This window comes from Castanea sativa, chromosome 11 (genome assembly GCF_040712315.1).
Source record: "Castanea sativa cultivar Marrone di Chiusa Pesio chromosome 11, ASM4071231v1".
Taxonomy (NCBI): Eukaryota; Viridiplantae; Streptophyta; class Magnoliopsida; order Fagales; family Fagaceae; genus Castanea; species Castanea sativa.
Window position 1 is genome coordinate 60711180 of NC_134023.1, and position 13896 is coordinate 60725075.

Consider the following 13896-nt stretch of genomic DNA (forward strand, 5'->3'; position numbering starts at 1 on the left):
ATCCAGCTTTAACGCCCTTCGAAATGATGCTCAGGAAATCTCTTCATTCTCAGACTTGGTAGGCATAATTGGACAACACCAGGAGAATTTGGAGCTCTTCGTGGTGGTGGCGTGGTTCATTTGGCTTAGAAGAAATAAAAGTAGGTTTAAAGAGCCTTGCATCCCTCTTGGCAAGATTTTTGAGGCAGCACAAACAACCCTCCTTGAGTATTAGAAAAAGCCTTCACTGTAACACCCCTCGGCACGACGGCACCCCATACTGGTGTGAAATGGAAAGCACCAAGCCTAGATTTTTACAAAGTTAATTATGATGGGGCTATGCTGAAGGAATCGGGTGAAGCAGGAATTGGAGTTCTGGTTAGGAATGAAAATAGAGAAGTGATGGCATCTCTAGCAGAAAAGATCACCAAACTAGATAGTGTTGAAGTTTTGGAAGCCTTGGCAGCAAGGAGAGCAACAATATTCGCAACAGATTTGGGATTGCAACGGGTCATCATTGAGGGAGATTCGGAAATTGTATTTAAGGCCCTATCAGGAGAGTGTTCGGATCGCTCTTGTATTGGTCATATCATCAAAGATTGCAAGTCTATTTCGGGTTTGTTTCAAACCTATTCCTTCTCTCATACTAGGCGGCAGGAAAATTCAGTGGTTCAGTGGCCTATGCCTTAGCCAAAAGAGCAAAGAAGTCCTTCCTCTTAGTTTGAATGGAGTCTGTTCCACCAAATATTTCTTACTTAGTTTTCGTTGATGTAACCTCTTAATTCTTGATTTAATAAAAATTGCAGACTTCTTCTCAAAAAAAAAACTTCATTTGCAATTCACAAATATAGAATAAGTATCCAAATTCCAATCTACTTTATAAGTTCATTACACATTTTCTTCCTAATTGTTTACTTCCACCCCCCACCCCTCCCCCCATGCAGGAATGCAAAAATGTCAACAAGTAGAACACATTTACCTTTAGAAAATAAGGAACAAAACATGTTTCTTCTGAAAATAATCTTGAATACATGATGGTTCTTTGAATCCACAAAGTTCCTTGAATCCATAAGAAGAAATAGTTTGGAATTCACTAGAAAATAGAAAGACAAAAGTATGAATTGTATTAATTTAATAATTGTAAAAAATGTTTACAGACTTAGGAGCTTATTTAAGGGTTCTGTAGAACTTGACAAACAAAAAAACATATTTCAAAAAAAGTCATAATTAATACCTAACTATAACAGGAACCAAATTTGATATAAAAAGTATTAAATTACCTAAAAACAAGAAAATAAATCATCTAAATCTAAAATAACATATTTTTATATAAAAATACCAAAATTAAATAATTACAACAATTAAATTGTAGATTCTATCCTGCATCACCTTTTTTTTTTTTTTTTTCTAACAGTGTTATTTTTTATTGTTTAAATTTTGATTATTTTGTTATTTGAACGTGTGTATGTGTATGTATCATTTCTCAAATAAATTAGGTGAATTAAACTCCCATCCCCCAAATCCCCTTTTCCTCCATTCCCTTCTCCACCCAACACAAGGCCAGATCCATTTGAATCGCTTAAGCTAATTAGGCTTCTCGATGCACACCAGACATGTAATCTCTTTATGAATGGCTCTTCCACAAGCTTCGCAGTTGAATTTAAGGCATCAAAATTTCACTTACTCCTACTTGTAGATTGTTGATAAGAAAAATATCAGTTTTTATATATATTAAAATATGATGATTACTCTTATCAAAAAAAAAAAAAAAATGATGATTACTAATACAGCTACTTATTACTGAATGTAGGAACGAAGAACTGGATATGGATCGGTATTTCCATTGCCATTGCCGTTACTCTGCTTATATTATTTTTGTGTATATTGTGTTATCTACTAAGGAGAAAAGTTGTATTTGAAGGTATATCATTATCATATATAATTAACTTGTTTTTCATATATAATTAACTTGTTAGATTAAAAGGTCTTAGATTCGTAGCCAATGGATAAAATCCTATTTTTGCAGGGTTTTGAAAACGTCATGATAGTTTGCATTACCCCTAAATTTTATTTATTTATTTTAGAGAAATGATTCTTGGACTCGAACCCCTAACCTATCTCTTTTTGGTGGAAGTCATTTGTCATCACACTAAAATCCAACCACTAATAAAATTTGGTATTTCATGATCTAATATCAATAATTTAGGGACATCAGAGAGATCTAAATCAATGATATTTTAATTGACATGAAAAAGGGGCATGATTTGCGTTTATTTAGTTATGTGCACATCACAGCGCCGCCACACATAACTTCTCATTAGAAAACATGCTCGAAGTCGAGGGTGGCTTTGGACCTGTATATATGGTAAGATCCAATTATTTTTTAAAGAAAGATATTTTAATTAAGAGAGGTGCTACGTCCACAACATTTTTACAACAAATCATAGGTGGTTAGTTGTTATTGGTTCAAATTTGAACCTAACACTAAGATTACTTTTTTGCCCCAACAATAACAACCAGTAACATCCTGCCACTTAGGATTTGTTGTAAAAATGTTGTGAACATATCATTTCTCTTTAATTAAACATATTTAACGCTGGCTTAAGCTTATTTGGTCATCTCAACAGGGGAAATTTGCCAACAGGGCAAAATGTAGCTGTAAATCGATTATTCAAAAATTCAAGGCAAGGAATGCATGAGATCAAGAATGAGTTGATACTCATATCTAAACTACAACACATGAATCTTTTTAAGCGTCTAAATTTTTACATGCATGAAGAAGAAAGGATAATGTTAAATACATGCCCAACAAAAGCTTGGGTTACTTTTTGTTTGGTTTGAGCAACATTCACTTTCATCTTAAGATTTCATTTTTTTCCCCTTAAACAAATTTATGTATTGCTATATCATTTTGCTGAAAGTAGATTATTGATTGTATTTAACCGTTTGTATTGCACATATCAAAATAGAAGCAAACTACTATATATATATATATATATATATATATATATATATATATTACCTAGATAGTAATGGACCATACATAGCCATGGTATATTATATAAATGACTTATAAAGTTGAATTATTTTTAGTTATATAAAAAAAAGGTTCATAAATATAAAATCATTAAAAAAAAATTTTTTATGATTTATTTATATTGAACTCTTCGTTTTCTACACTGAATTAACTCATTTAGCACAAAAATTAAAAAACTTAGATTAGATGGGACATATGGCGCAAAATTAGACTCTAATTGAATTCCAATTTGAAATCTAATTGGGTTTAATTTCTCTCAGCTTTACCTATTAATATATACTAGCATGTAACTCCATGCAAATGCATAGATACATATATACTAGCATGTAACTCCATGCAACGCATAAATAATTAGTCAAATTATTATTTAAAAAAAACATGTAACACATACATTCATGCATACGCATAGATACATTTAAAATAAACATAATTTTTATCATAAAATATAGATAATTAGTCAAATTATTTTTTTAAAAGTAAATATAATTAGTCACATATTAAAATTTTACCTAAATTTAATACTACTTATGATCATTTTTTTTTCTAATTTTTAATAAGATAGAACGTGTAGTTTTTTTATTTTATTTATTTTATGAGAAAAATGTGGTGATTTTTATTGAGTATATGTAATTATTATTTTTTTAATTTTATTGTTCATTAATATTAGATTCTTAGTATTTTTCATTCATTAACTCACTTGACACAAAGATTAAAAAACTTAAGTAGATACATGGCATATACTTAAGTAAATAATTATGATGTAGTCTCCACATAAATTTAAACACATGCAAAATTTGATTATAATTTCAAATTCTAATTCAACTTTCTCTAAGTTATATATATAGATGACTTATAAATTTGATTTTTTTAGTTATATGATTATGTTTTTTATGGTTTATTATATTGTACTCTTCGTTTTCTACACTAAATTAACTAATTTGACATAAAATTTAAAAATTTAGATTAGATGAGACACGTGGCGCAAAATTAAACTCTAATTGAAATTCAATTTTTACACTAAATTAACTCACTTGGCACGAAATTCTAAAATTTAGATTAGATGAGACACATGGTGCAAAGTTAGACTCTAATTAAATTTCAATTTAAAATATAATTGGATTTTCTCTCTGCTTTACCTATTATTATATATATAGATATATAAACTAGTTTGTAACACCATGCATATGCATGGATATACTTAAAAGATACACATTAAGATACATAGTATAATTCTTACATATATAATTTAAATATTATTGATAGTCATTTTTATATTTTTTTTAACTCTTTAAAAAGTCTTGTAAGAATGTTATTAGGTAGAAAATGTAAATTGTCCATTTTAAAAAAATATTTTTATGTTCATTAATTCTAGACTCTTTGGTTTTTATACACAATAACTCACTTAAATGGATACTTATGATATGGTCCCAAATTTGATTTCAAAATTAAGAAATAAAACTCTCTTCAAAAATAAATAATTTAGGACACATGACGCAAATTTTGATTTCAAGTGTAGAATCTAATTGAATTTTCTCTAAGATTTACCTATAAATATAAAATCATTCAAATTCTCTCTTCCTCTAATTTTATATATAGTGTTAGATATATGATTATGTTTTTTTATGATTTATTTATATTGGACTCCTCGTTTTCTACTCTAAGTTAATCATTTGGTACAAAAATTAAAAAATTTCTATTAGATGGGATATGTGCCGTAAAATTAAACATTAATTGAAATCCAATTTTTACATTGAAATAATTAACTTAGCACAAAAATTTTAAAATTTTTATTAGATAAGACACGTGGTGCAAAATTAAACTCTAATTGAATTTCAATTTGAAATCTAATTGGATTTTCTCTTAGTTTTACCTATTAATATATATATATATATATATATATATATATATATATATATATATATATATATATATAGATGACTTATTAACTTGAATTATTTTCAGTTCTACAAAAGAAGGCTCATAAATATATAATCATTCAAAAATTATGTTTTTTTTTATAGTTTACTTATATTGGACTCCTCGTTTTTTACACTAAATTAATTCATTTGGTACAAAAATTAAAAAAACTTAGATTAAAAGAACTTAGATTATATTAGACTCTTTGTTTTTTACACTAAATTAACTCATTTAGCACAAAAATTAAAAAAAAAAAAAAAAGATTAGATGGGACATGTGGCATAAAATTAAACTCTAATTGAAATCCAATTTTTACATTGAATTAACTCACTTGGCACAAAATTTTAAAATTTAGATTAAATGAAACACATGGCACAAAATTAGACTTTAATTGAATTCCAATTTGAAATCTAATTGGATTTTCTCTCAACTTTATCTATTATTATTATTATTATTATTATTATTATTATTATTATATATATATATATATATATATATATATATATATATATATATATATATAGATTAGCATGTAGCCCGTGCTTACGCACGGAAACGTTAACAATTGTGATGATAAGATGATCATCTTGGTAGATTCAGTTTCCACATTGAGCATTATGCATGGAGGCAACTTGACACCAACATTTAAAAATCAAATTGGACACATAGCACAAAATTAAACTACAATTAGAAATTAATTTGATTCGATTTGAATCCTAAAATTGTACTTCAACTTAATATAATATATATGATTATATTTTTTTCCACTTATTTCAAATTAACTAAATCTTAATCCAAACACACTAAAAACTATTAAAAAATAAGATTCAAAGAAATCTTGGTTTATTTTTAATTTCTTATTTTGTAGATTTTTTTATTTATTTTGTAATTTGAGATATTACTATAAGCTACAGTTTATAGAATGCTTCATCAACATATGAGATTATTGTTGTTGTGGTTATTTCAATTTCGATAATTAAAAACCCAATTTCGATTATTTGGATGGCAAGCTACAGGCTTACAATTCTTGGAGTTGTAATGCACAGTGTTAGGTTCTAAAACTTTAGGAACTAAATGTATTAAAACTTAAATTTGTAATGTGTTAGCAAACCATGATCAAAACTTAGAGTCTAGATTTAGGCTGCTCAAAGTGTGTTTAATTGTAAAGTTGGAATCGAGTGATTGCAGGATTTATTGGTCTAAATCTGCAAGGCTCAATCGATCGAATCTCGTGCAGATTAATTTTCTGCAGAATTTTTCAACTCAACCCAAGCCCGGTTTGACATGTAGGGTTTTTTTATGTTTTACTCCAAGTATAAAAGGAAAAACCCTAGCTACGTTTTAGATGTCTTCGATGTGCTGTGTGTTGAATCTCTTGTGAATTCTAGAGGTGCTTACCTTCATACACACTTAGGGTTATCAAGATCAAGATTCATGTCAAGAGCTTGGGGATTGTTTCAGTTGCTGCTTAAAGAACTTAAAGAAAGTCACAAGTAGGAGAACTTGTGGTTGTTGTGGATCAAAAAAAGAAGTAGTATGTGGACTTGGAGCTATCATGTGGTCGTGATAGTAAGTTTTCTATTCGAGGTAGTAATAGGATGTTAGTGGTCTAAGTTCTATTGTAAAAACTTAAATTCTTTCATAGTGGATCTGTTTTACCTTGAGAATAGCTAGGTTAAATCCTCCTCAAATTTTTTACCGGTTTGGTTGGGTCATCAGATCTTTGTGTTCTTTATATTTTCCGCTGCTTTATTATTTATGGTTATTTGTGCTAAACCTAATCTTGAATAACGATCTTGTTAATCAACTTAGTATAATATTAGGTTAAGCATATTGTTTTAAGGGGTCTAAAAACATACATTCATTGAAGCCAAGAACAAATTCAAATGAACTTGTGCGTGTTATCATCAAGCTAGCTCATTTAATCATCCTTTTACTTGGCATAGGGGACACTATCAAGATTTCGATACGATGGTTCAACCTCTTGCTAAGCTAATGCCTGTAATTTGCCTGCATAAATTTTATTATTTGGAAGCTAAAAGATAGTTTCCATTATTACACACCATCAAAATTTAATAGGATGGAAGTTCTATACAAAACTATTGATCTCCACTCATTAGGTTGCATTATTAGCTTTGTTTCAGGGTATTGCTGGACCTAATGGATTCGGTCATTTATTTTTAACCTTAAGATTCCTCGATGTCGTTGTTTTAGTTAGCTCAATTAGTAAAATCTGTGATGGTTGAATAAGAGACTTAGGGTTCATTCTTCGCCTAAACGAAAAACTAATCAATGTTTTGGTCTGATGATACTGAGTACAATCATCAAAAGTTGATGTCATAGGTTGAAATTCTATAAAAGAAGAAACTCTATAAAAGAAGAAACTCATTGGTGTCATACCTTGATTAATTACTAAAATATTTTTCAATATATTTTTTAACAAATTCATCGTTAGAATCTAAGTTATAGTGTTGTATGGGAGCTGTACAATGTTTATTAATCCACCGAACGTGTTTAATAATTATTTGTGCCTTTCACAGAAATTAGGACTTAACATGTTTGATAATTATTATTATTATTTTCAAGTTGATAATTTTTAAAAATAAATTTTTAACAAAAAGAATACAATTTACATCCAAAATACAAATAGAAAAAAGAAAAAAGCAATATGAATCAAACATCTCTAACAACAAAATTTAATGTAAACAGCCAAAAATTGTTCTATCTTTCTCTGTCAAACATGAACCTCATGTGGCTGTGATGATAATGATAGAAATAAATTATAGTAAATTATTCCATAGGGTTTTATCCTTTTGAATTTTTCATCTATTTAAATGATATGCACACGAGAAACCATGGTTACATCAGATAAATACAAAATAGCCCTTGTTAAGACACATTTTAATGATTCTCGAAGCACCAAAATAGCCCTTGATATGTGCACATTTTTTTAATAAAAAGTCTTACTTCTTATGGACTCTAGTTTGTGTGCCTATGTGTGTTTGTAGAAGTGGGATCTACAATCACTGGCGGAGCCAGAGGGGGCGAGAGGGGGCACCTGCCCCCCCTACTCCTCCCAAAATTTTCTAACATTAGTAGTCTTGCAATTACAAACTGACATGGAGGAGAAAAAAAAGTACTTCTACTTGGTTGAAAGTGACTCTGACACAGGGAAAAGAAAGGAAAAAAAGTTCTCAAACACCAAACTATGCATTTGTCTTGTCCTACGTGAAATTGCACCCATTTTACTATTTTATATTTTATATCATTATTTATACTATTTGCTTTATTTATGATATTTTTCACAACATTTTATCTTTGAATGATGCTAGAGATATTACAAATTTTACTATTTATATCTTACAAATTGGCATGTCACCGATTACAAAAAATAATTTCAAATATTTATTCATTATATTTTTTAAGTAACACTAATCACATTTTTACTCCATCAGTTTGTAAAGTTTTTAGTTGCTAAGAATTGGTTATTTTTGTTTATTTATTTTAATAATATGAAATATATTCATATTTGCTTACAATTGTTTATTTATTTTGTTATTATTGTTGATTAATATGTTTTAGATTAATTTCACTTTTATTATTTTCTTTTAATTATGCCCCCTCTAGACTAAAATCCTGGCTCCGCCACTGGACTACGATACATAACTTAAACCATTTTGGCTCGCTTGGAGTAACCTGAAAAGTCTCATCCACAGCATGTTATAGCTCTTAAGAGAATTGAAACTAAAATTTTATCTTTTTTTTTGCAATTCATGCAGCACAAGAAGTCCAAGACGAAGGCAACGTCATCGGGTTAACGACAAGAACTGATCATTGAGATTGGAATCTTCTTGGAGGTGCCAATGAAGCGGTAATGTATGAGAATGTGATGCAAGGAAGAGTGGGATTGAACATTGTGTTTGAACCCGGGCTTGCTCTGAGAAATCCAAAGGGTAGAGGAGAGGGCGGTGTGTGGATCTAGTTGGTAGAGGTTGAGAGAGAAGGAGGAGACATGGGATGCCGATATGGAATTAGGAGGAGGAGATTAGGTTTTACTTTTTAAAGTCTTTCTTGTTGGACTCCTCAGTTCTGGTAGTGGTATTAGAAGAGCTCCAGACTCTATTGAGTTCACCAATAAAAGTGTGCAGGTGAGATGTTCTTGCATAAGCCAGTGAGCATCATCATTGTGGCTTTCTTGGCTTCCGTGTTAAATGTTAATGCATCGTTTATTTTGGCACAAAATTTAGAAAATTTAGATAAGATACATGACACAAAATTGGACTCCAATTTATAATCTCATTAGATATTTTTTGAGTTTTGGCTAGGGCAAGTGACGCAAAGTTGAGAATCCAATTAAAATCTGATTGGATTTTCTCTTAGCTTTACCTATTGATATATACTAGCTTGTAACTCTATGCATATGCATGGACACACTTAAAGATATACAATATGATGCATAATATAATTCTTATATATATATATATATATATATATAATTTAAATACTATTGCTAGTCATTTTTATATTTTTTTTTAGCTCTTTAAAAAATTGTATAAGGATATTATTAGGTATAAAATGTAAATTGTCTATGTTTATTTATTTATTTATTATTGTGAAGCACTTTTTTTTTACAATTCATTTATTCTAGATTTTTTTATTTTTGTACTTAATAACTCATTTGGATGAATATTTATAATGTGGTCCTACATTTGATTCTAAAATTAAGAAATAAAACTCTTTAAGAATAAATAATTTAGAACACATGGCACAAACTTGAAACTCTAATTTGGAATTTTAATTTAAGTTTCTCTTAGCTTCACCTATTATTATTATTATTATTATTATTATTATTATTATTATTATTATTATTATTATTATTATTATTATTATAGATAGATAAATAGATATAGATATATAGACTAGTGCTTAACCCACGCAATGCGCGAGATCATTTTATGAATTAGAAAACAATCAACTTAATATATTATACTTAATGTGATGGTAAAATATGGAAGGGGGTGTATGGTTAGTTGTTCAGATAATGATGCTAATGTGCAGGTGTTCTTCTAAAAGACAGGCATAACCTGGCATCAACAAATGATCTAGAAAAATGTTAATTGAAATCCCATAAGTTATAACTAATTGGTTCAAGTTTTTTTTAAAGGTTGTGGGTTTGAGAGAATATAGTAATTGAAGTATGAAATAAGTAGAAGAGAAATTTGGCTAATAAAATCAATCTGTAAAGAAAATATCTATTGCAAAGTGTATAAGATATGTTAGTTATCAATCTGTTTGTTTATTATTTTAAAATGCAATAATTAACCCAAAAAATTCCATAATTCCATTTACAAAAAAATTATTATTACTATACTTTCTAAAGTATGCATGTTGAAATCTGGTTATCTCAAGGAAGAAAATCCTTAATGGTCTAAAACAAAAAAAGTAAATCGCAAGCACCTTATGCCGTTAGCACTTCCTAAATCCAACGTCTTTTTTTTTTTTTTTTTTCAAATAGCTATAGATGACAGGAAATCAAGTGCCAAAGGAAAAATATAATAAAATTGTACAATATAAATACAACTTCACATTTCGAGATACACTTTCAAAACTACATTAGAGATTCCCGGTTGACTGGAAACTATCTAGATCAATAGCGTTTTTCTTTTTTCCTAAGATAGTTCAATAGAATTAGAATTTGCATTTAATTAAAATTTATTCTAGATATTCCTCCTAATCAATATCATAATGTCTTCCTTTATTTTAACTCAATAAGAAACTTTGAAAGTGTACTATCCTACATATATTGTAATTATGGTAGTGAGTACTTTATAAGAGCACAATGTTTATCAAATTTGTTTTTTTAACATGTATATGAATTTTTCATAATATATATTCATATTACAAAACCATTATTGCAAGTGCATTATTCTTCTTCATTTGCTTCTTCTTCAATGAATAATTCCTTTTATTCTCATACAATCATTTGAAGCAAAGCTCACATGTTAAAAACATATCATGACTATGCCAATGCAATTGAAGGACTTTAGTAGTAAGATTTTTAGAAAAATGCAGTAAAATTTACTAATATAGTGCAGTGATCCTTTTTCGTTATGTTGATATCTTTTGGAGGATCAAGAAGTTTCTAAATATTGGGTCAGAAGCAACCTTAAAAAGGAGCACCAAACTTGTTAACAATTTCGTGTTTAAGCTAATCCATGGCAAGATTGAGCAAATGAAGAATTCAGAGAACAAATCTTCTGTGAGTAGACTTTGGCTAAAAGTTCCTGTTTCGTATTAGTTTGTACATCCATGAGATAAATTTGTTATTATGCACAATGCAAATGAACAGAGAAGACATTCTATCAAGGTTTCTGCAAGTGACAGAAACTGATCCAACATACTTAATAGATACAATTCTTAACTTCATCATAGCTGGAAAAGACACAACAGCAACCACAATTGCTTGGTTTATTTACATGGTCTGCAAGCATCCTGCTGTGCAGTTAAAAATTGCAAAAGAAGTGAAGGAAGCTACTAACATGAAAGAGATCACAAACTATGCTGAGTTTGCAGCCAGTATTAGTGAAGAAGCTCTAGAAAAGATGCAATATCTCCATGCAGCGATCACTGAAACTCTCAGACTCTATCTTGCAGTTCTTGTGGTAAGGAAATCTGACTATATTTACTGTCAGCATTCATAGCTGCATATGAAAAACTGCATGTATTTTCTTCATTATTTCCTCTTTAAGACCAACATGTGCCATATGCGTGGTTGCAGAGTAATGGTTCACCAAATTTTTTCAATATCTAGAACCAAACTATTCTTCCTTTTACTGCAAAGTAACACTGCATATTCATGATTCTCCCAAATGTAATTCTAAACCTTAAATTTCTTTGCTTACAGGATGCAAAGATATGCTTTTCTGATGATACTCTACCAGATGGATACATTGTGAACAAAGGAGATATGGTGGCTTACCAACCTTATGCATGCAATGGGTAGGATGAAATTCATATGGGTAAGATTGCAATATGAGCTATCTAATGATCTATATTGATGGTTTTGTGCCTACTGGCTAGGCAAATGATAGCGCCTATTGCTAACCCATAATAACATCAATTAGAATATATCAGATCATTTTATTAAATAGCTGTTAGTTTTGAACTTAACTTTCATCCAATGAAATTGATTCCTGGAACACATCATGTGATTGTGTGTTATATGATTAATTATAATTATTTAAAACTCATAAAACATGGCAGGTTTATATAAATGAAACATTACAAATTTTGAATCAACACCAAACAAACATTGGTGGGGAAAAATGCAAGAGACCGAAATACATATATAAACAATGTTGTCCCTATCTGCAAGTATGTTTGATCATATCTAAAACAAATTAATAAAGTACTAATATACGTCATTGACATAGTCAATCTTTCTTTAAAAGACTGATTTTCAATTGGTAATCTTAGTCACAGTTAATTTATGAAGTTTTCTACTAAAACTAAATGTTGATTAAAGAGTAATCAACATTGCAAATGTTTGATACCCCTTTGCAGCTTCAGCTTTGTGGTCGTGCCACATTGGCTACTGCACACACAATCTTTGAATGTATTCTACAGTGTGAAACTCAAAGAATAAGAGGTGTCCTCCAACTAAACATGATCTACTAAATGAGTTACATGCAAAACTTGTCAACTTAATAGCAACCACATTCATTGTTTTATTAATGAAAATTCATACACCAGCAACCATAAAGTTACAATAACAAAATACATTTTCTGCAATTGTCTACCATTAAAATAAAAGTTTGAAGTAGCTAACCCTGTTAATTATGCAGATAGGGTGAAATATTGACTATAATCTATGAAATAATCAACTTTGTATAAAGAGCATTACGCTTTCAGATTTCAAAGTTCCACAATTCAATCCCTCTTTAAAAATAGCAGAACAGGTAGGAGGTAAAACAAAAACTGAAAATTAAATTGAATTATGTAGTTGCTATTTTTCCTTCTTCAATTTTTCTTCTTCTTTGATGCATTTTGTTTAGTAGCATTGTTTTATTTGTGAAGCATTTAAATAGGCATGCTATCATCATCTCATTTCCATCTTCAGCAGGTATGGATATATGTTAAGAAATCACATTGGGTTAATTTGTAAATTTTAGCAAGTAACAAGTATTGATTTCAGAATTTAATCAAAAAAATTGGAATCAAAGAGAGACTATATACCAAATAGGAATAGCTACCACATTGAATTAAAACCCACTATTCCAATGATCAAATAGTACGAAAAAAATAAATATTTTTTGGTCAAACTAATTTCTCTTTCATGAACAGCTTTTGTTTTATTTTTTTGGAACATAGTTTTTTATTTATAACGAAAACATATAAACATTATAAATACCAAGACAAAGAAGAATGTACAATAGAGGGAAAATGTGAAGTTACATACTATAGATTAAATCAAACAGATATTACAATTTATAGGCCAATTCAATCCAAATACTTGAGAAAAAAATAAAAATATGGAAAATAATTATACAACAAAAAAGGGCATGATTAACAATGAAGAAAACCTAATTGGATAGCAAAGCAAAAAACCAATCCTTGATAAGCAAACATCACTGGTTACAAAACATATAACATGGAAAAATAAATAAATAAATGCAACTTATCCATAGGTTAATGCTTTTTAATTAACTTTCGTATTTATTTGTTTCTAATTTCAGTACAAATGAAAATCAATTATAATTTCATCAAAGGATAAATATAATTAACAAATTAGTAAATAACAGAGTACTAGAATTGTTCTTCCATGAAATCTAAAGACCAAAACCCACAAACATCAAAAAAGAATAAATGCTATAGAGACCACAAACCAGATATAAAACCTTGTTTGAAACTGAAATTAATGATTACATAATCATCACTAATAGAAATTCAAATTCTTCAAAACC

At 28.9% G+C, this 13896-nt stretch overlaps 1 protein-coding gene across 1 annotated transcript; it reads left to right on the forward strand.

The window, feature by feature from the left end:
- Nucleotides 1-11268: 11268 nt before the first annotated feature.
- LOC142616856 (cytochrome P450 704C1-like) lies at nt 11269-11936 on the forward strand. Its single transcript, XM_075789616.1, has 2 exons — nt 11269-11595; nt 11838-11936. The coding sequence occupies exons 1-2, from the start codon at nt 11269-11271 to the stop codon at nt 11934-11936; spliced, it is 426 nt and encodes a 141-aa protein (XP_075645731.1).
- Nucleotides 11937-13896: the final 1960 nt, after the last annotated feature.

Excerpts from the sequence above, each read along its gene's own strand:
- LOC142616856 (XM_075789616.1), top strand. The coding sequence starts at position 11,269 with ATGCAAATGAACAGAGAAGACATTCTATCAAGGTTTCTGCAAGTGACA. Across the intron at positions 11,596-11,837 it reads TCTATCTTGCAGTTCTTGTG|GATGCAAAGATATGCTTTTC; the intron begins GTAAGGAAATCT and ends CTTTGCTTACAG.